General features: G+C 53.4%; 1 protein-coding gene across 1 annotated transcript; it reads left to right on the plus strand.

The window, feature by feature from the left end:
• The first annotated feature begins 6,004 nt into the window (after positions 1–6,004).
• LOC140410296 (CD48 antigen-like) lies at positions 6,005–19,285 on the plus strand. The gene is made up of 6 exons (XM_072498275.1): positions 6,005–6,256; positions 8,142–8,459; positions 13,351–13,635; positions 14,184–14,288; positions 15,271–15,315; positions 15,858–19,285. The coding sequence occupies exons 1-6, from the start codon at positions 6,202–6,204 to the stop codon at positions 15,902–15,904; spliced, it is 855 nt and encodes a 284-aa protein (XP_072354376.1). The 5' UTR covers positions 6,005–6,201; the 3' UTR covers positions 15,905–19,285.
• Positions 19,286–20,664: the final 1,379 nt, after the last annotated feature.

Here is a 20,664-nt window from a genome sequence, read left to right on the forward strand (position 1 = left end):
CTCAGCGTCTCGGCGCTAACAAGGGAGGACTGTTTTTAAACACTCCCTCACCACCTACTCCCAGTCAACATGTCAGCCTGGCAACGGGTAGACCTGCTCCTTGCATTGGGGATGTGACCTCATGCTGTGGGTGAGAGGCGGGGCACCCTGTTCCTCCGAGGAGGAACTATGTACATGCCTCTTAACAGTGGTCAGGACCAGGGGCACAAAATGCACCACGAAATAGAAAGTGCATGTCAGAAAGGCAAGGTCACAGTGATCATGGGGGACTTCAATGTGCAGGTGGACTGGGTAAATAATGCTGCCAGTGGACCCAAGGAAAGGGAATTCATTGAATGTTTACAGGAGGGCTTTTTGGAACAGCTTGTGATGGAGCCCACGAGGGAACAGGCCATTCTGGACTTAGTGTTATGTAATGAGCCAGACTTGATTAAAGATCTTAAAGTAAGGGAACACTTAGGAGGCAGTGATCATAATATGGTAGAATTCAATCTCCAATTTGAAAGAAAGAAGGTAGAATCAGATGTAAAGGTGTTACAGTTAAATAAAGGTAACTACAGGGGCATGAGGGAGGAACTGACGAAAATCGACTGGGAGCAGAGCCTAGTGGGAAAGACAGTAGAACAGCAATGGCAGGAGTTTCTGGGAGTAATTGAGGACACAGTACAGAGGTTCATCCCAAAGAAAAGAAAGGTTATCAGAGGGGGGATTAGGCAGCCATGGCTGACAAAGGAAGTTAGGGAATGCATCAAAGCAAAAGAGAAAGCCTATAATGTGGCAAAGAGTAGTGGGAAGTCAGAAGATTGGGAAGGCTATAAAAACAAACAGAGGATAACAAAGAGAGAAATAAGGAAAGAGAGGATCAAATATGAAGGTAGGCGAGCCAGTAACATTAGGAATGATAGTAAAAGTTTCTTTAAATACATTAAAAACAAACGGGAGGCAAAAGTAGACATTGGGCCGCTCCAAAATGATGCTGGTAATCTAGTGATGGGAGACAAGGAAATAGACGAGGAACTAAATAAGTACTTTGCGTCAGTCTTCACAGTAGAAGACATGAGTAATATCCCAACAATTCAGGAGAGTCAGAGGGAAGAGTTGAATATGGTAGCCATCACAAAGGAGAAAGTGCTAGAGAAACTAAGAGGTCTAAAAATTGATAAATCTCCGGGCCCAGATGGGCTACATCCTAGAGTTCTAAAGGAGATAGCTGAAGAAATAGTGGAAGCGTTAGTTATGATCTTTCAAAAGTCACTGGAGTCAGGGAAAGTCCCAGAGGATTGGAAAATCGCTGTTGTAACCCCCCTGTTCAAGAAGGGAACAAGGAAAAAGATGGAAAATTATAGGCCAATTCGCATAACCTCGGTTGTTGGCAAGATTCTAGAATCCATTGTTAACGATGAGATTTCTAAATTCTTGGAAGTGCAGTGTCGTATTAGGACAAGTCAGCATGGATTTGGTAAGGGGAGATCGTGCCTGACAAACCTGTTAGAGTTCTTTGAAGAGATAACAAATAGGTTAGACCAAGGAGAGCCAATGGATGTTATCTATCTTGACTTCCAAAAGGCCTTTGATAAGGTGCCTCACGGGAGACTGCTGAGTAAAATAAGGGCCCATGGTATTCGAGGCAAGGTATTAACATGGATTGACGATTGGCTGTCAGGCAGAAGGCAGAGAGTTGGGATAAAAGGTTCTTTTTCGGAATGGCAACCGGTGACGAGTGGTGTCCCGCAGGGTTCAGTGTTGGGACCGCAGCTGTTCTCTTTATATATTAACGATCTAGATGACGGGCCAGGGGGCATTCTGGCTAAGTTTGCTGATGATACAAAGATAGGTGGAGGGGCAGGTAGTATGGAGGAGGTGGGGAGGCTGCAGAAAGATTTAGACAGTTTAGGGGAGTGGTCCAAGAAATGGCTGATGAAATTCAACGTGGGCAAGTGCGAGGTCTTGCACTTTGGCAAAAAGAATAGAGGCATGGACTATTTTCTAAACGGTGACAAAATTCATAATGCTGAAGTGCAAAGGGACTTGGGAGTCCTAGTCCAGGATTCTCTAAAGGTAAACTTGCAGGTTGAGTCCGTAATTAAGAAAGCAAATGCAGTGTTGTCATTTATCTCAAGAGGCTTGGAATATAAAAGCAGGGATGTACTTCTGAAGCTTTACAAAGCATTAGTTAGGCCCCATTTAGAATACTGTGAGCAATTTTGGGCCCCACACCTCAGGAAGGACATACTGGCACTGGAGCGGGTCCAGCGGAGATTCACACGGATGATCCCAGGAATGGTAGGCCTAACATACGATGAACATCTGAGGATCCTGGGATTATATTCATTGAAGTTTAGGAGGTTGAGGGGAGATCTAATAGAAACTTACAAGATAATGAATGGCTTAGATAGAGTGGAGGTAGGGAAGTTGTTTCCATTAGCAGGGGAGACTAGGACCCGGGGGCACAGCCTTAGAATAAAAGGGAGTCACTTTAGAACAGAGATGAGGAGAAATTTCTTCAGCCAGAGAGTGGTGGTTCTGTGGAATTCATTGCCACAGAGGGCGGTGGAGGCCGGGACGTTGAGTGTCTTTAAGACAGAAGTTGATAAATTCTTGATTTCTCGAGGAATTAAGGGCTATGGAGAGAGAGCGGGTAAATGGAGTTGAAATCAGCCATGATTGAATGGTGGCGTGGACTCGATGGGCCGAATGGCCTTACTTCCGCTCCTATGTCTTATGATCTTATGGACAATGCTGGATCCCAGGACAATGCTGGGTCCCACGACAATGCTGGATCCCAGGACAATGCAGGATCCCAGGACAATGCTGGATCCCAGGACAATGCTGGATCCCAGGACAATGCCGGATCCCACGACAATGCTGGATCCCAGGACAATGCAGGATCCCAGGACAATGCTGGATCCCAGGACAATGCCGGATCCCAGAACAATGCTGGATCCCAGGACAATGCCGGATCCCAGGACAATGCTGGATCCCAGGACAATGCCGGATCCCAGGACAATGCTGGATCCCAGGACAATGCTGTATCCCAGGACAATGCTGGATCCCAGGACAATGCTTGATCCCAGCCAGATGCCGAGCCTCTGGGCAAAGTTCTCCTTGAGCTGATGCAGATGATAGGCCAGAGCTGTGACATTCAGGAGGGATTGTCAGCAACACTCCAGTGACCGCAAGTCCGATTGGAGGAGTCCCTGAGGCTGCAGGCACAGGAGATGGTGCCTACAATGTGTGGCACCAAGGCCAACACTGCCAGGGTGGCGACCACAGTGGAAATCCTAGAGCCCGATGTCAGCATCTTGAGTGGTGACGTCCAAGGCATGGCCCAGTTTGTGACGAATCTGGCTGAGGGCCTCGACATCATGTCCCAGTCACCGAGGGACATGTCCCAGATGGACATTGCCAAGGCACTCCAAAGCATGGTCCAGTCACTGAGGAGCATCGCTGAGGGCATCGATACCATGGGGCAGACAATGGGAGCCTCCAGGACCGGCAGAGCCAGATGACGCGGAGATCTCTGGAGCTCACTCCAGCTGCTCCTCCACCCCATGGATTCCCCCAGGGCCTACGGGAAAGGTCAGGGAGGAGGAAATGCTGGAGGCCAACCCTGGGCCTGTCACCAAGGAGGCAACGGTGGTCTCCAGTCCTTCCGAATTCCCCCCCTGACACCGGCGCATCTCAAGGGCAGCGGGTAGGACAGGGTGGCACGGTGATGCCAATGAAACCCGTTAGTCACGCAGGGGCCCCCGGCTCCAGGCTCTCCACAGGACATCCATTAAGGGCGCCAAAGCCACAGGACAGGCAAGGCAGCCGGCTGCCACCACCTCTGATGTGCACCCTGAGGACACACCAAAACATAGCAGTAGACCAGGTAAGATCGAGAGGAGCGAGGAGCACTTAGTGGGCACTCGGGGGGAATCACTATCTGTATCTATGGGGGAAGCTGAAGAAATCATTCCAGCAAACATTGGCAAAATTAAAATTGGAGGATTGTGTTTAGAAATTCCCATCTTTAGGTGACATTCGACAGCTGAAACTGATTGTTTTACGGGACGCATCTTATGTTAATCTCTGTGATGGATTTTTGAGTACGGGACGATGTATAATTGTTCTCCTGGGGGAGAAAGGTAAATGTTATCCTGAGGCACGGGAAACTAAAAAGATACAGAGGGTGGTTTAGTCAAGGTGAAAGGAGTCAGACGAGAAACACAAAGAAGGCATTTATTTATGATAGGTATTATTTACAAAGGGGCCCGGTTTAACCTCACCGGGTCCTCTCTCTCTCTCTCTGTCAGTTCCAATCGAACCTTATGTACAACAGGGCATCAGCCCCGTAGTTAGCGAGGGAGATCAGACTCCTCGAACAACACAGGGAAAACCATCGGGCCTGTCCAGTGTGTGCTGTGCGGATCATTACAACTGGTGAAAAACACATTGTCAGCGGACACACTTACCCTCGTGGGGGCAGTAGGTGAGGCATTATTTACATCCAGGATCCTGAGGGAAATTTTAAATGGGGCAGGGTATTCACGAACAGTGGGCAGGATTCTCCAACCCCCCACCGGGTCGGAGAATCGGCGGGGGTCGGCATGAATCTCGCCCCCGCCGTCCTCCGAATTCTCCGGCCCCCCCCAAATCGCCCCGGGGTGAATGTCGCCGCCCGCCTCGGAGAATGGCGGGGATCGGCGTGGCGCAATGGGCCCGCGGGCCGCCCGAATTCTCTGGGCCGCGATGGGCCGAAGTCCTGCCCATTTAATGAGGGTCCCGCCGGCGTAAATCAAGGTTGGTCCCTACCGGCGGGATCCAGCTCTGTGGGTGGCCTCCGGGGTCCTCGGGGAGGCGCGGACCGATCTGGTCCCGGGGGTGCCCCCACAGTGGCCTGGCCCGCGATCGGGGCCCACCAATCCGCGGGCGGGCCTGTTCCCTGGGGGCACTCTATTTCTCCGCGTCAGCCTTGTACCGATCCGCGATGGCCGACGCGGAGATGAACCCCCCCTGCACATGCGTGGGGATGACGTGGCGCTCCCGCGCATGCGGCAACTCACGCCGGCCGGCGGATGCCCTTCAGCGCCGGTTGGCATGGCGCCAAGCCCCTTCCCGCCGGCCGGCACGGCGGAAACCACTCCCCCGCCGTCCTAGCCCCCGAAGGTGCAGAGGATTCCACACCTTTGGGGCGGCTCGACGCCAGAGTGGTTCACGCCAGGGTTTGCGCCGCTTTTTCCCACTCCGACGATTCATAAGTCCCTTTGGGAGAAATTCACTCGACAAAATGGGTCAATGAATAGAGATTAAGGATTGACATCGCCAGCCGAAAGCAGACGCTAGAGAACACGGAGAATCACAAGATCAAGAGGGTTGACACAGTGGTTAGCACTGCTGCCTCGCAGCTCCAGGATCCCAGGTTCAATTCCGGCCTCGGTTGACTGTGCGGAGTCTGCACTTTCTCTCCATGTCCGAGTTCTCCGGTTTCCTCCCACAATTCAAACAAGTGCAGGTAGGTGGATTGGCCATGATCAATTGCCCCTTAGGGCTGTGCAGTTTAGGTGCGGTTGCAGGGAATGGGCAGGGGAATGGGTCTAGATAGGGTGCTCTTTCAGAGTACGTGCAGTGATGATGGGCCGAATGGCCTACTTCGGCACTCTTTGGGTTCTATGATTCTATTCAATGGCAGGTTGCAGACCAAGGTCCATTTTCCTGCCCTCCCACCCAAACCCCCGCATCCCCACTCCACCCCACTCACCCGTTCCCAGCCCCAGAAAAGCAGGGGAATCGTGAATTCCAGCTCCACCCTGTGACTGATTTACTCTGGTCTTCCAGTCAGTCTGTGGCTCAATCTAATTTTGTAACAACCTCCTCCCAGCCTGGTTTCCTGTCTTCACCCAGTGTCAATTGTCAGCTGCACAGCCGTCCAATGGTCGGGCTGCTCTCTGACACCGACCAGTGAGTGAGTCAGGTCTGAGTGAAGCCTCCCGTAGCCCATCACCCAATCACACTTCAACTCTCTACCACACAGTTAGCAGTCCGGTAAAGAGACAAGGGAAGGTGTTGATCGGGCCGTTGGGATCTGATCTGTCTCTCCAGTCCCATCATCACGATCAAAGCCCCAAATATCCCCCAAGATTGGCTCCAATCTCTCAGATCTGCCCACCCCCCCCCAACCTCCCACCCCCAACCTCCCACCTCTGTTCCTGCAGGAAGATGGAGTTTGGGAAATGGTTCATCTGCTGTTCGCTGGCTCTCTCCGTGTCAGCCTGTGAGTTTTACTCAGTGTTTCTGGCTCTCTCTCTCTCTCTGAACTTTCTTTGCTTCCTCATTTGCGTTGATGATGTCAACATTTTCCCTTGAACTTTGTCAAGCCCTCGGAGAGGGTGGGGAGGAAGATTTACCGGAATGGTTCCGGGGATGAGGGAATTCAGTCGATGCGGAGAGACTGGAGAAGCCGGGATTGTTCTCCTTCGAGCAGAGAAGGTTCAGGGGGGGAGATTGAATCGAGACGGTCAAACTCAGTGTTCAGATCGAGTAAAGAAGGAGGAAGTGTTTCCAGCGTCAGGAGGGTGGGTAACCAGAGGGACACAGATTGAAGAGAAAAAAAAAAAGTTTGACACGCAGTAAGTTGGCAGGGGTGCAGGGACAGCTCAGTTATAGGGACTAGGGCACGTGTCTGTAACCTTTCTAATTAACTCACCGTTACACTAATGCAAGCTGCCTCTGTGCTATGTCCGATGCCTGCGGGCTCGGGTAGGGGACTGAGTGCCACTGTGGTCGAGGGGTGATGGAACGTTGACCCAGGAGGGTGTAATGTGCCCTCCCCCGACGTCCACGCCACCCCGCCCCCAGCGATTCGACAGGGCCATGTGATGGAGTGTCCAGCCCGCATACAGGGACCTCCCAGGGGGAGGGTGTTACTGTGGCCAGGGGTCAGACATTGTCTAACGATTTGGAGCACACAGCTCATCGCAGAGCGGGTTGGCATCATCCTCCATGGCACCGACCACAGCGGCTTCCACAGGCGACCGTGTGAGCCCAGCCCGTTGTGCCGCAGGTGGATGTGTAATGGAGGGGTGTCGAGCATGCGGGGGTGTGGCAGCTAAGGGTGGTGGGTGGTGGGGGAGGTGCGTCTCGTGGGTGTTGTGGGAGGTGGGGGTGCAGGGTGGTGAGGTGGTGCAGTACAGTGGGGTTGAGGGCAGAGCAGCGGCCCCCACCACGGCGGCCAACATCGCTGGCTGGTTCCCAGACATTATGATCTGCAGGGGGTAGGGGGATGGACAACAGGGTCAACAATGGTGCATGGGCTACAGAGCCGCCCAGATTGGGTGCTTGCACCACAGCCACGCATGCCCCACACCCTTGCCCGCACCCTCTGTGCCCCGACACCTGTTGCGCGCCCCTCATGCAAGCGCCACAGTTGCATGGCACTGCCCTCACTGGATGCGGCCCTGGACCTACCCGCCGGTGGGTGCCGCCGGCTGGGAGGGCCGCCCCCTGGTGGTGGTCTGGCACGGCGGGGGGCTTGCGATTACCCAGCGCCCGGGGTCGGTACCCATCAGCCCGGCCGCCGTTATGGCGGACGTGGCATTGGCACCGCCCTGCCATGGCCGGCCGGCCTGTCGTCCCCACGACCCCCCCCCCCCCATCCCGACCCTGGACGCACTCCCCACCTTGCGCCCTCGCCCCCCCCCCCCCCCCCCCCACGGCCGTGCCCGTCCCGCCAGCCCTTGGTCCCCCCCCCCCCCAAGCTGAGCCCTCCCCTCCTGCTGCAGCATCGTCAGCCTGGGGCACGCCTTCGGGACGTCAGCCCATCCGGGCCACAGTATCGGCGGGAGCCCGGAGAATCGCTGAACGACTACGCCGTTTCCGCTTGTGGGCAGGACAGCGGAACGGCGTCGGACCGGTGTCGCGCAAAATACCGTCGGCAACGGCGATTCTCCGACCCGGCCCGGGGTCAGAGAATCTCGCCCAGGGAGTTGGGGGAAGGAGGGGTGTGGGGGATGAATTTGATTGCTCAGTCACAGGGCTAGCATGGGCACGATGGGTTGAATGGCCCCTGAATGGTATGGTGCTATGAATTGAAATACGACCTCCAGTCACTGAGCTTGTCTCGTTCCGCACTCACTGACTGTCTCCTCTTGTTACCTCAGTTCAGAGTCAGGCCCGTCTCCTTGTGAATGGATCCCTGGGTCAGTCAGCCTCCCTGTCTCCGGAAATCCGACATGGAAAGCTGGATATCGAGGTTGTCTGGAGGCGAACTTCACCCAAACTCCAAATAGCACGATACATCATGGAACGTGTCCATTATTATGGTTCTGAGGATTACAAGAAACGGATCAAACTTCACCCTGGGAACTTCAGTCTGCAAATCAGTGACGTACAGAGAGAGGACGCTGTGGGTTATGAGGTGTTTGTAACAAGAGATTCAGGAGAGGAAACTAGAGAGAGCTTTCAACTGGACGTGTACGGTGAGTGGGATTCTATTGGACATGCCTGGTTTTACACAGTTGCCGAAACCTGTCTTGTAACATTTTCAGGGCAGATTTCAGATATTTCAGTTTCCAGAACTCACTCACTGCAGATCCCATAATGGTGTCACTTCTCCACTTTAGAGACTAAGCGCTGACGCCTGGGGACAGGGGTGTTTTACGACAGGAAAAATGGCGCAACAGCTGCACCGATTCAGCAACTGTGAATGGTCTAGCACCATCGCCACGGGAAACACAGCTGGTTCCATGCACAATGGCGCCAGATTCGCCGGGTCCGTGATTGGCTCACACATGAGGCTCACACGCCGCACTTAAACGGTCCCTCCCCCCACACACACTGTCCCACTCAACAAGGTGGCTGGAAGGAGAGCAGCGCCACGGTTCAGGGACGCTGAGCTGGACACCCTCCTGGACGCCGTGGAGAAGGGGCGGAAGACCCTATACCCCAGCCCGGGAGGAAGGCCGCCCGGCGCCGAGCCTGGCCACAGGTGGCAGAGGCGGTCAGCGCCGTGGGCAACGTCGTTTGGACTGGCATCCAGTGCAGGAAGAAACTCCGCAACCTCCTCAGAGCGGCCAGGGTGAGTAGGCAGCGCTGTGCCCCTGACACTAACCCCCCCACATACCCGTAAACCGCCCCCCCCGGGTACCACCCTAACCCTGCCCCACATGCCAGCACCCATGCCAGCCGCAATGGCCGGGTGCTCTGGCCACTGATGCCATCATCATCATCTACCCAACCCCTGGGCTGCATGCGGCGGAACGTCTAATACTGTCGTTGTTCGTGCCCCCCACCCCCCCAGGATAAGGCCGGAGGGGGGCCACCAGACCTGCGGCCCCTCACGGAGCCCGAGCAGTGGGCACTGGGCGTGGTCAGCGGCCCTGAGGAAAGGGAGGTCACCGAGGTGGATGTCTGCGGTGGTCGAGCAAGTGCGATCCCGCTTAGTTGCGGATCCCCATGACAACTGTGGAGCCCCCCCCCCCGCCCCCCCCCACAGCCCGCTGTCTAATCATACATGACGTCTTGTGTCTTACAGGACCTGCCGGGGATGGGGCCGGTCCATCCGGAGCCCGCCTCCCCCAGCCAGTGCCAGGGCCGGTGCCCCCAGGTGGCTGAGCACTGACGGGGAGAGCAGCCCGATCACCCACCCTCTGCCCGAGACCCCGGAGTTCGGGTCGGAGGAGGGCACTGACTTCCCGTCACTGCTGTCTCCAACACCCTCCACCATCTCCGAGACTATCACCCCGGCTGGGCACTCAATGGTGCGCACCACATAGTCGTTCCGGGAGAGCAGGTGGAGGTCGGAGCAGCCGAGGGGCTGGACGGTCGGAGGGCAGCCCGGCCCCAGGAACCAGCTGCCGCCCGGACGGGTCCCGGGCTCCTGGAACATCCAGTCCCAGCCACAGTCCAGATGCAGTCAGAGACCCGGGGACTACAAGAGGGGACGACAGGGAGCATCCAGCACCTGCAGGCACAGGTGGAGGAGTCCAACCGCGTGCAGGAGCAGGGAGTGGTGTTGGTCAAGCCTGCCACCCAGGCCGGCACCACAGGGGGGGGTCCGTGGTGGAGGTAATGGGGGTGACGGTGTCGGATATGGGTTAGTTTGTGCAAGGCCTGGGGCATTCTGTGCAGGGGGGGCCGAGGCCCAGGACAGGGCTGCCCTCTCACAGGCCATCATGTGCCAGAGTCAGCTGGAGATTGCAATGGCGATCCTCAGCATCGTCCAGTCACAGCAGGCTGAGAACGTCGGTGGTGCTGACCGGCGTGGTGCAGACACTGGGCGGGGTGGCTCCGTCCCAGACAGAGGAGGCCCAGTCCCAGAAGGAGGTGGCTCCGTCCCAGACAGAGGTCGCCCACTCCCAGAAGGAGGTGGCCCAGTCACTGGTTGATGTAGCACAGACGCTCAGGGAGGTGGCACAGTCGCAGTGTGATGTGGCGCAGTCCCAGAAGGAGATGGTCCACGGCCGTGAACATGCAGACCCTGGTCGCAACCAGAGCCAGCCTCCAAGACTGGCAGCGCCAGGCGGCAGGGGAGCCTCAGGGCATGGCTCCGCTCGCAAACCAGTTCCATGGAGTAGCCGGGGGGCCATTGGGCACCCCGAGGGAGGAGGAGGTGCTGGGGCCCGTGATAGTGACCCCCGCATGGGAACAGCGCAGCACCTCGGACACCCCCCCGCCACCCCCTCCAACCCCCCCCCCCCCCGCCCCCCCCACCCCCGACCCTGGTGCATCTGGTGGGCAGTGGGCAGAACAGGGCGGCACCACGCTACCCGGGACGCACGAGCAGTGGCCGGGCCCATCCAGGCCAGGAGACACCCGCCAACGGGGGCCCTTGTCGCAGGTCAGGAGTCACAGCAATCCGCCTCCACTCCTGCTGTACTGTCTGGGGAACCACCTAGGCATAGTAGAAGGACCCAGAAGGCCAGAAAGCTAAGTTGGCACGGGTGCAGGGCACAGTAGGGGCTATGGGCACATACTGTATTTATTTCTCCACAATAAACACCTGCTAACACTGTTGAAAGCTGCCTCTGTGCTCTGTCTGATGGGTGCGGGGGTGGGCCGGTCAGTGCTGGCCGGGGGGGCGGAGTTGGGGGTGGGGGGCCACTGCAGGTCCCGTGGGTGGACCGTCCTCCCCACCCTCCCTCCCGCCACACAGCCCTGCCCCGACCGTCCCCAGTACCCCCACCCCAGGGATTCGACGTGACCGTGTGACAGACTGGCCGGCTCGCATGCAGGGATCACTCAGGTGGAAGGTGTTACTGTGGGCACGAGTCAGACATTGTCACACAATGAGGAGCACCAGAGCTCATCGCAGAGCAGGCTGCCATCATCCTCCATCCCATGGACCAGCCCCACTGTCACTCCAACCCAGTGTTCCCAGCTCGTTGCACCGCACGATATGTCATGGAGGGTGTGTGCATGCGGGCGGTTTGGTGGTGTGGGAGGTGAGGGGTGTGGGTCTGGGATGTGATGTCCGTGCCCCTGGCCGACAACCCACCTCCCTAGTCGTCAAACCGGGTCGCGATGAGGGCATCCCGTGCCCGCTGGCCCTGACGATGGTGTCGTACGGCCTCCCGTACCTGCCCAGGCCCCATCCTGCTCATCGTTCCCCCTCCCCCCGCAGCCTCCTCGTCGGACGAGGCCTGCCCTTCCTCCTCCTCCAGCACATCGCCCCTCTGCTGTACTCTATTGTGGAGGATGCAGCCAGGGTCCCAGGTTCGATTCCCGGCTTGGGTCACTGTCTGTGCGGAGACTGCACATCCTCCCCGTGTGTGCGTGGGTTTCCTCCGGCTGCTCCGGTTTCCTCCCATAAGTCCCTCAAGACTTATGCTGTTAGGTGAATTGGACATTCTGAATTCTCCCTCCGTGCACCCGAACAGGTGCCAGAATATGGCGACTAGGGGCTTTTCACAGTAACTTCATTGCAGTGTAATGTAAGCCTACTTGTGACACTGATAAAGATTATTATTATTTTCAATGACACACCCATTGTGCCTCTGTAACCACTGAGTGAGTGGAGATTTCCATTATGTTCCCCACATTTACACACTCACTCTGAACACCATAATCAATCCCAGTGTAAACCTATTCCAATGTCGGAGACGCTACAAGCATGAACCAAACACTGAATAGAGAGAGAGGGTACTACTCTCCACATGATGAGGGTCACAGGGACCACTGACTGGTGTCACCAATGAGACTGATCCAGAGGAATTCCCAGGATACAATCCCAAAACATTCACAGAGAATGAGGGCTGGATGCTCCAGTATTGGGACCCTGTCCCCACGCCGGCCTCAAAATGGTAGAGTTTTAAGTCTGAAAATCCTGAATCAAAGGGACACATTTCCCAGCCTTGCAGGGGGCGAGCAGGGACCCTGAGTAGATCTCGCAGCTTTTGCTGCAGATACGGGCCGAGCACTTCCGGGTCGGAGGCCGGACATGGGCACGGTGGCGGCCTGCAGCGGCCTCGCCGTGCTCCATGGGGGACTCAGACCGCGGAGCTAGACCCACAAAAGAGACCCCCCCTCCCCCTGATCGGCAGCATGCCCGACCCTCAACCCCCGCACGAACATTCCCCAGCCGCCTATAAGGCCCCCCCCTGGCCTCCGATCCGCCTGCCCCCGACCAGGGCGGCCGCAGACTCAGTCCGCAGCCGCCACGCGAGTATCCCGACCGGCTAGAGCACATTAGTTCCTCGCCGTTGAAACTTCCGCCGGTCGGGGGCGGAGAATGGCGGTGTGGGCCTCTGGCAATGGCCCCAGGCAGCGCGGCGTACTCCCTGAATATGCCGCTTTTCACGGCCCGCAGAATCGGTGAACCGGCACTGGTCCCCATTCCTTGTGGGAACATGGATTCACCGCCCCTACGCCGGCCGAGAGTTCGGTGCGAGGCTGCGGAGAATCCAGCCCTGAGTGTTTGTGATTGGAGTGAAACACTGTGTAACACACTGTGTATATTTCATCCACCCGTCTGATGCACGATCAATTGCACAGAGACAAGAGTTGAATACAACTGAGGCTTTATTTCACTAAGATGTGTGGCCTCCAACAGCAGCTGGCGAAATGGCTGCTGTATGGGGAGCACACATATTTATACTCCGCCTATTGGGCGGAGCCAGCAGGCAGGGGCTACCCCCGTACCTGTCCTACAGGGCCTTACCACATATCTCCTAATATATACAACAGTGGTGATTAACACACCGTCATATTGACACATGTGACCTGTTTGAACTCAGTGGGATGAGGGGAATGATTAAAATGGTGGATAGAGGGATGAGCGGGGGGGGCTGGGGAGGGTGCTGGATATTGACGTGGCCACAAGGGCCGACATTCCTGCCTCATGTTTCTTTTGTCTTTCAATCTGAATGTCAGAGCCTGTGACAGGAACAGAGATCAAACAAAAGATCACCGACAACTGTACCATGACCCTGACCTGCTCAGTGAACACAGGCGACCACATCAGCTTCAGATGGTGGAGGGGACAAACAGCTTTGATAAACAACAGCTCCCACCATCTCTCCACCAATGGACAGGAATTGCAGTTTCATGTCACAGAGGACACCAATGGCACTGTGTACATGTGTGAGGCCAGGAATCCAGTCAGTGAGGGCACTGCACAATTCAACATGAGTGGCGTCTGTAAAGGAATCAAACCTGGTGAGTGTCTCCGAGAGAGAAATAAGCAACTACATTTAGATATTACACAGTGAAATGTTGTCCCTGTCCTGGGAGTGTTTGATGGAGACAGTGCAGAGGGAGCTTTACTCTGTATCTAACCCCGTGCTGTACCTGTCCTGGGAGTGTTTGATGGGGACAGTGTAGAGGGAGCTTTACTCTGTATCTAACCCCGTGCTGTACCTGTCCTGGGAGTGTTTGATGGGGACAGCATAGAGGGAGCTTTACTCTGTATCTAACCCCGTGCTGTACCTGTCCTGGGAGTGTTTGATGAGGACAGTGCAGAGGGAGCTTTACTCTGTATCTAACTCCGTGCTGTACCTGTCCTGGGAGTGTTTGATGGGGACAGTTCAGAGGGAGCTTTACTCTGTATCTAACCCCGTGCTGTACCTGTCCTGTCCTTTGATGGGGACAATGTAGAGGGAGAATTACGAACCCTGTGATGTGTCATGAATTGTTGAAAGTTTTGTGACTGAGCTGTGAAATATGTCTGTATAAAATGATTTTTCTTTCCCCGTCCCCCTCCCCAGCTGAACAGTCCTACCACTCTCCGTGTACTGTGAAGATGATCATCTCTGTCATCATCCTGACTATTCTCCTCTCGGTCATTGTCATCATCCATGTGATCAGCAAACGTTGAGTATTGAGACATCATTTCTGAATTGCACCGAGTGTGAATGTTCAATATTCCTAGATATTGTGATGGAGACAGAGTGATGGAGAAAGAGAGACAAATAGAGAATGAGACAGAGCGAGACAGAGAGAGAGGTAAAGAGAGAACGAGACAGAGTTGGAGAGAAGAGAGGGAGGGAGGTTGGGAGAGAAAGAGGGCCAATAATTGAAAGAGTTAAAGAAAGAGAGAGATTGCGAGAGCCAGGGTGAGAGACAATTTGAGTGATGCATTGTGGCAGGAGTGAGAGAGGAGATAACGAGAGAAAGAATGAGAGGACAGGAGACAGAAAGAGAGAGAGGGAGCACAAAAGAGAGGCCGTGATTGAGGTGGAAAGTGACAGTGAGAATCTACAGAATCCATACAGTGCGGAATGAGACCATTCAACTCGAGAACTCTGTACCGACCCTACCTAGGCCCACTCCCCCGAACTATCAAACAACCCCGCAACACACCAAAACTGCACGTCCTGAGACACAAAATAACCAATCCACCCAACCTCCATATCTTTGGACACTAAGGGGCAATTTAGGATGGTCAATCCAACTATTCTGCACACCTTTGGGCTTTGGCAGGAAACTGGAGCACCCCGATGAAACCCACGCAGACACGGGGAAGGAGAGAGAGCGCGAAACAGACAGAGAGAGACAGAACGAGAAAGTGTCGTGAAGAGTCTGTGAGAGAGAAGTGGTTGAGAGAGACAGGGTTGAGAGACATAGCAAAGGGGACGCGCGTTGGGGGAGAAAGAGAGAGAGATAATGAATGAGTGTGGCGTGGTGAGATGGAATGGGAGAGAGAGTGAATGAGAAATAGGGTGAGAGGGAGATTGAAGGGAGAGGAAGTGACGGAGAGAGAGGATAATGAAGAGAAGGGACAGACCGATGGAGATTAGGATCTAGCACTGTGTCAGGGCTGGGCTAACTGATCTCCCTCCTCTCTTCCCTCAGGCACCCAGTTGCGGGGTAGGAGAACCCGGATGCAAACTCGGAAAGGTTGGTGACTCCTTCCATAGAATCGTATCCCCCTCCCCCACCTCCCTTCACTTAAAATTTCCTTCACTTCCTGCAATCCATCCCCCTCTCCTGCTCCCTCCTCCGTTGACCCTCCACTCCACATTCTCTTCCATTCCCTCCCCTTCCCCTCTCCCTCACCCTCCCGTCTCTGTCACTTTCCTCACCTCTCCCTTGCTCTCCTCCTTCAAAACGTCTCTCTCCATTCTCTCCTTCACTTCCCTTTCCCTCAACTTTCCCTCTTCTCAACTCTCCCTTCACTTCCCTGCCTGTCCCTCCCCTTCCTCCCGTCTGCCTCCCTATTCACCTCGCTCACCAGCCGTCTCCCTCCCCTCCCTCCATCACCCTCTCCCTCCCATCATCCCCTCCCTCCGCACTCCCTCCCCTTTCATCTCCTCTCCCTCCCCTCTCTCTCTCTTCCTTCCCCTATCCCTCCCTCCCCTCTCCTCATTCTCCCCTCCCCTTCCCTCTACCGCTCCTCTCCTCTGTGCTGACATAACTTGCGATTCCTGACTCCCTCACAGAGCTGCTTGGAGGGACAGAGGGACCTGCCTATGAGCTGGATGCATGAAGAGATGGAGGACGCGTGTTGAGGAGACGAAGGGAGTGAAGGGAGTTTTCCAGCTGTCTCAGGAACTATCTCAAACTGTCCCAGGCTGTTTTCAGAGCGCAGTCCACTGTTACCCCAATAGGAAAATCACAGAACACCCAGCCATGCACAGCAAGATCCCAGCTGCAGCCAACGAGAGCATGCTTGCTGACATTCTGCCCCATGACAAGGTTGAGAATGACAGAAAGAGGGAATATCCCATATTCAGAAAGAGAGGTCTCAGACTTTCCTGATGGGTGCTCACTGGTATCTTCGCAGACTGAATTTCATGGCTCTGAGTGACCAGGGCATAGAGTGGACTGGGGGTCATCTTCTCTCTGTTGTGTAATCTGGGCCTATCATTCAAATAGAGGATTTTCCCCAATCTTTGAAGTGACTCGGCTGCTGAAACTCCAACACGTGGTCATTGAGTCCCAGACTCGACTATTTCAAAGCTCCCCCAGCAGCTGGTCTCCTGTCTGCCACCTCCTGTAAACTTCAAATCATACAAAACTCTGCTGTCCCCATGTCCCAAACTCGCATCAAGAACCATTCACCTGTCGCCCCCTGTGCTCGCTGGTCTACATTGTCTCCAATTCACCCACCCTCCTGTTCAAATCCCCAATATGACCTCTTTCCTATCGCCGTAACCTCACCCCCAGCCCATACAACCTTCTCTATCTCCGTAAAACCTTTCCTATCTCTGTAAACTTCTCAAGCCCTGACAAACCTTTGTAACTCTGTGACCTTCTCCAGCACATATGACCCTCCCTATTTCCGTATCCTTCTCAAGCTCCGAAAAACCTGTGTAGTTGTGGAACCACCTCCAGCCTCTATAATCCTCCCTATTTCTGTAACCTTCCCTGGAGCCCCTCTGCATGAACAGTGTAAGTACGACACAATCCATGTGTCCGAGGGAGATCCAAGATCCCACCAGTCACACTCCACGTCTGATGACTCAAAGGTGCTTAAAGTCTTTTCAGTTCAGTAAAGGTAAACCATAATTTTCTTCTGGATATCCGACCGCATAACCTAATCAATCTCCCGCCCCCATTGGTGTTAGCTACTGCATTATGGAGCATTTTCTAATCAATGGATTGCAATTAAGCTCTGACTGACCTTGGAACTTGCCTTTTTGTCCCACTTCCATTCTCAAACTACGGCATCAAACCACTAATTATTTAACACATAATTAATAGATCCACCATGACATTGCTCCTGGTTAGTGCTCTGACAAGTTGTTATCACAACTTATTAATTAATGCAGCAGAGATCAAATCGATTAGTATTGTAGTCACTGGAGTTAAGAAGAATGAGGGGGGTCTCTCATAGAAACCTAGAAAATTCCAAGAGTACTAGGCAGGGAAGATTCAGGAAGGCTGTTCCCGATGGTGGGTGTGTCCAGAACCAGGGCTCACAGTCTGAGGATATGGGGTGGACCATTGAGGACAGAGATGAGGAAAAGTTTCTTCACCCAGAGAGTGGTCGGCCTGTGGAATTTGTTACCAAAGGAAGTAGTTGAGGCCAAAACATTGCATGTTTTCACGGAGTTAGATATCGCACACAGGGCGAAGGGGAAAACAGGATTCGGCTATTGAATTGGATGATCAGCCATGATCATAATGATTGGCAAAGCTGGCTTGGAGGGCAAAATGTCCACCTCCTGCTCCTACTTTCTATGTTTTATTAGGAATGCTGTCATGAATATGTAGTTTCATAATTCATGTTTTAGGATGTGGATTTATTTTAATGTGGATAAATAGGGAAGCAAGACTAAGGAACTGATGAACAACACTCATGTAAATGCAAATCAAACAAGTCTGGATTAATTACAGATATAAGGTCATCTGAGTTTACGTTATAGTGTCAGAGGGAGAACTGAAAATTTGAACAAAGAATGTCTCATTTCTAAGTTTGTAATAGAGTTAGAAGGTCTATACTTATCTAAAAACATTTAAATAAATCAATTAGCTTCACAGATTCTGAGGTTATTTTTAAGGTAAGAAAATTCATTTGCATTTCTATTTGGAGCATCCAAAAGCATGCCAGGTAGCCATGACGATGAGCTGGGTGCATTTACAATCGTCTGGTTCATAGAACTGCAGTTTCTGACCAAAGATATTTGCAGATTTGGTCCTGCACAGGTTGAACCTCATTGGGAATTTATGAGGGAAAAATAAATAAAATAATTGCATCGCCTGGATCTCGGGGCAGGAATCACCAGTATCCCTCGCAGTGAAAGGCAGGTGACCTTGCGGCAGGAGCAGTCAGTTTGAATAGTTAACTTAAAGAGTGTGATAGAGAAGCCGTGGGAGCAAACTGAGGGAAAGAAGTCTGTTAGGGCAAGAAGGCAATGGAATTATTGCTGGCAGGTAAATCTCTGGAAATCTAAGTATCAAAGTGGGAAATTGAGGTTAAATCAAAGTGAATTCTGGAGGGCTGTGGCATACCAAGGGCTGGTTCAGAAGAACTTATTTAAACTTCAGGATTTTATGAGTGTATGGATCCTCCTGTTTATACCCTGTTTGTTTCCTGTTTTCCACTTTCTTTTATTTATTTTGCCATTACAACTTTTATCCATGGATGATTAATGGGCCTGTGACTTTGAACAAGACTTTCCCTTTAATTCAAGCTGGAGAGACCAGTGATGACTCAGTTTGACTGACTTGGCTGGCGGCGAATGAAAATGCTCGAAAAGCCTGTGTTTGCTGATAACTAATGGTGATTGGTTCTGATTTCACTGGAATCTTTCTCTCTCTCCAGTAAGGCTGGGTTGTTTTAGTTTTGTTTTGCATTCAGAAGCTGGAAGAAGCATCTCTGATTTTTTCTATCTGATATGGTGAAATCTCGCTGAAAGAAATCCTGTGTAAGAACTCTGATTTATTTTCCCAGTAAGGCTGGGTGTCATTTGTTGAAACTGAAAAGGTTTGAGATTAAAACTCGGGTTGGAAGCTGGGTTTAATGTGAGACCAAGAGTCTTAAGAGAGAATCAGACCTTTGAGGTGAAGACCCAGTTTAATAAAGGCGTGTCTCCAGAAGAAATCCTACTGCCAGTGAGCACTGTTTATGCAAAGGAGTCCATCACCAACTAAACACTGATAGCTTTGATCAAAGAGCATACTGGGTGGGCAGCCTGCTGCCAAGAATTCTACATCAAAAGCAAGGACACTTCTCTTTATTTTTTACCTTATTCATTATTATTTTCACCCCTTTCCACCCCTCTGTGTTTGTCTATCTTGTGTGTGTGTGTTGAGGGTGGGGCAGTTCAAGACGGTACTCGGTTTGCTTGTCGCTATTCCGTTGTAATTACTGCATATTTCATCTTAATTTCTGTTACAAATAAACAGTAATTGTGTTTACAAACTTGGTGACTGTAAATTATTGAGCTGCCAAGGGCCAAAGATTTGGGGAATTTTATAAACAGATTTGGTCAATTCACTTGCAGGGCCTGTGGGGCTGGAATTAACCATACACTAGCCCAGGATGTCGCAACGTGAGAAATTTCCACAGGAAATAAAACAAATGTGGATTTGCAACTTAGGTGGTGATAAAATGTGTGCTGCACTTCCGGTGGCGGCCGTAGAGCGAGCGGTCAGATATTTGGTAACTCCAGCTCAAGCTGGAATATTTTGCTCCTTTCCCTGTCTGAGGGGTGGAATGTTTGGATGGAAAGAGGTGGAGGAGTGCCTGGGGAAGGTGTCACTCCTCTGCTGTGGTTGGTGGATGGATCCACGGACGAGGAGTGGGGCAAGAAGGAAAGATCTGCTGTGGCAGGAGAGTTCGTGGTGCGCCACAGGTTAATAGGGCGGAGGGCAAAGGGCCTGTTCTGCCCGCCCAGTGGTCAATGGAGCAGCTGGTGGACTTTTTAAATGATAAGTTTAGTCAGCAGAGGAGATGGCCCTCGAGGACATGACCAAGGTGGTAGAGCCATTCAAAGAGGGTAATGAGAGAGTGGAGCAGAGGCTGGAGTCCCAGGGCCAGACGACCCAGAAAGTGGAGGAGGCGGTGGGGGAGCACGAGGAGCAGCTCACCTCATTGGTGGTCGAGGTGGGGGTGATGCGGGCAACCCAAAAGAGGCCGAGGGAGAAGATAGAGGACCTGGAGAACCGCTCCAGGAAGCAGAATTTGAGGATCGAGGGGATGCCTGAAGACATTGAAGGAGCGGAGGCCCGCAGGTACGTGGCCAAAATGCTGGGAAGCTGTTGGGGGAGGGGGCCTCTGACTGGCCTCTGGAGGTCGACCGAACACAAAGGGCGCTGAGGAGGAGGCCTCAGGCCGACGAGCAGCCGATGGTGATGATGGTGGTACGGTTGCTCTGCTCCTTGGACAAAGAAAAGATTCTTCAGTGGGCGAGGCAGACGAGGAAGTGCACCTCGGAGGGGAACGAGCTGCGGGTGTATCAGGACCTGGGCGCAGATCTGGCGAAGAGGAGGACCGGGTTTAAGTGGGTCAAGGCTGCCCTCTTCACGAAGGGGGTGAAGTTTGGAGTGCTGTACCCCGGCCCGCCTCTGGGTGACTTTCCCGAAGCGAGAATATTATTTTGGTGCGCCAGAGGAAGTGATGGAGGTTCTGAGGGAAATGGATTGGCAGGAGAAGGAGGACACTGAACTTTCGAGGAGTTGGTGAGGAGAATTTTTTTTGTTCTTGGGAAACCATTTCCCCTTTGAAATGTTTTGGTGGGTTTGGTGGCGGAGTGTTTGGGGAGCATCGAAGGTGAGTGAACCGTATTTTTGTTGGGGGAG

Source organism: Scyliorhinus torazame, chromosome 4 (genome assembly GCF_047496885.1).
Source record: "Scyliorhinus torazame isolate Kashiwa2021f chromosome 4, sScyTor2.1, whole genome shotgun sequence".
NCBI classification, from domain to species: Eukaryota; Metazoa; Chordata; class Chondrichthyes; order Carcharhiniformes; family Scyliorhinidae; genus Scyliorhinus; species Scyliorhinus torazame.

Excerpts from the sequence above, each read along its gene's own strand:
- LOC140410296 (XM_072498275.1), top strand. The coding sequence starts at position 6,202 with ATGGAGTTTGGGAAATGGTTCATCTGCTGTTCGCTGGCTCTCTCCGTG. Across the intron at positions 6,257-8,141 it reads GGCTCTCTCCGTGTCAGCCT|TTCAGAGTCAGGCCCGTCTC; the intron begins GTGAGTTTTACT and ends TTGTTACCTCAG. Across the intron at positions 14,289-15,270 it reads CATCCATGTGATCAGCAAAC|GCACCCAGTTGCGGGGTAGG; the intron begins GTTGAGTATTGA and ends CTCTTCCCTCAG.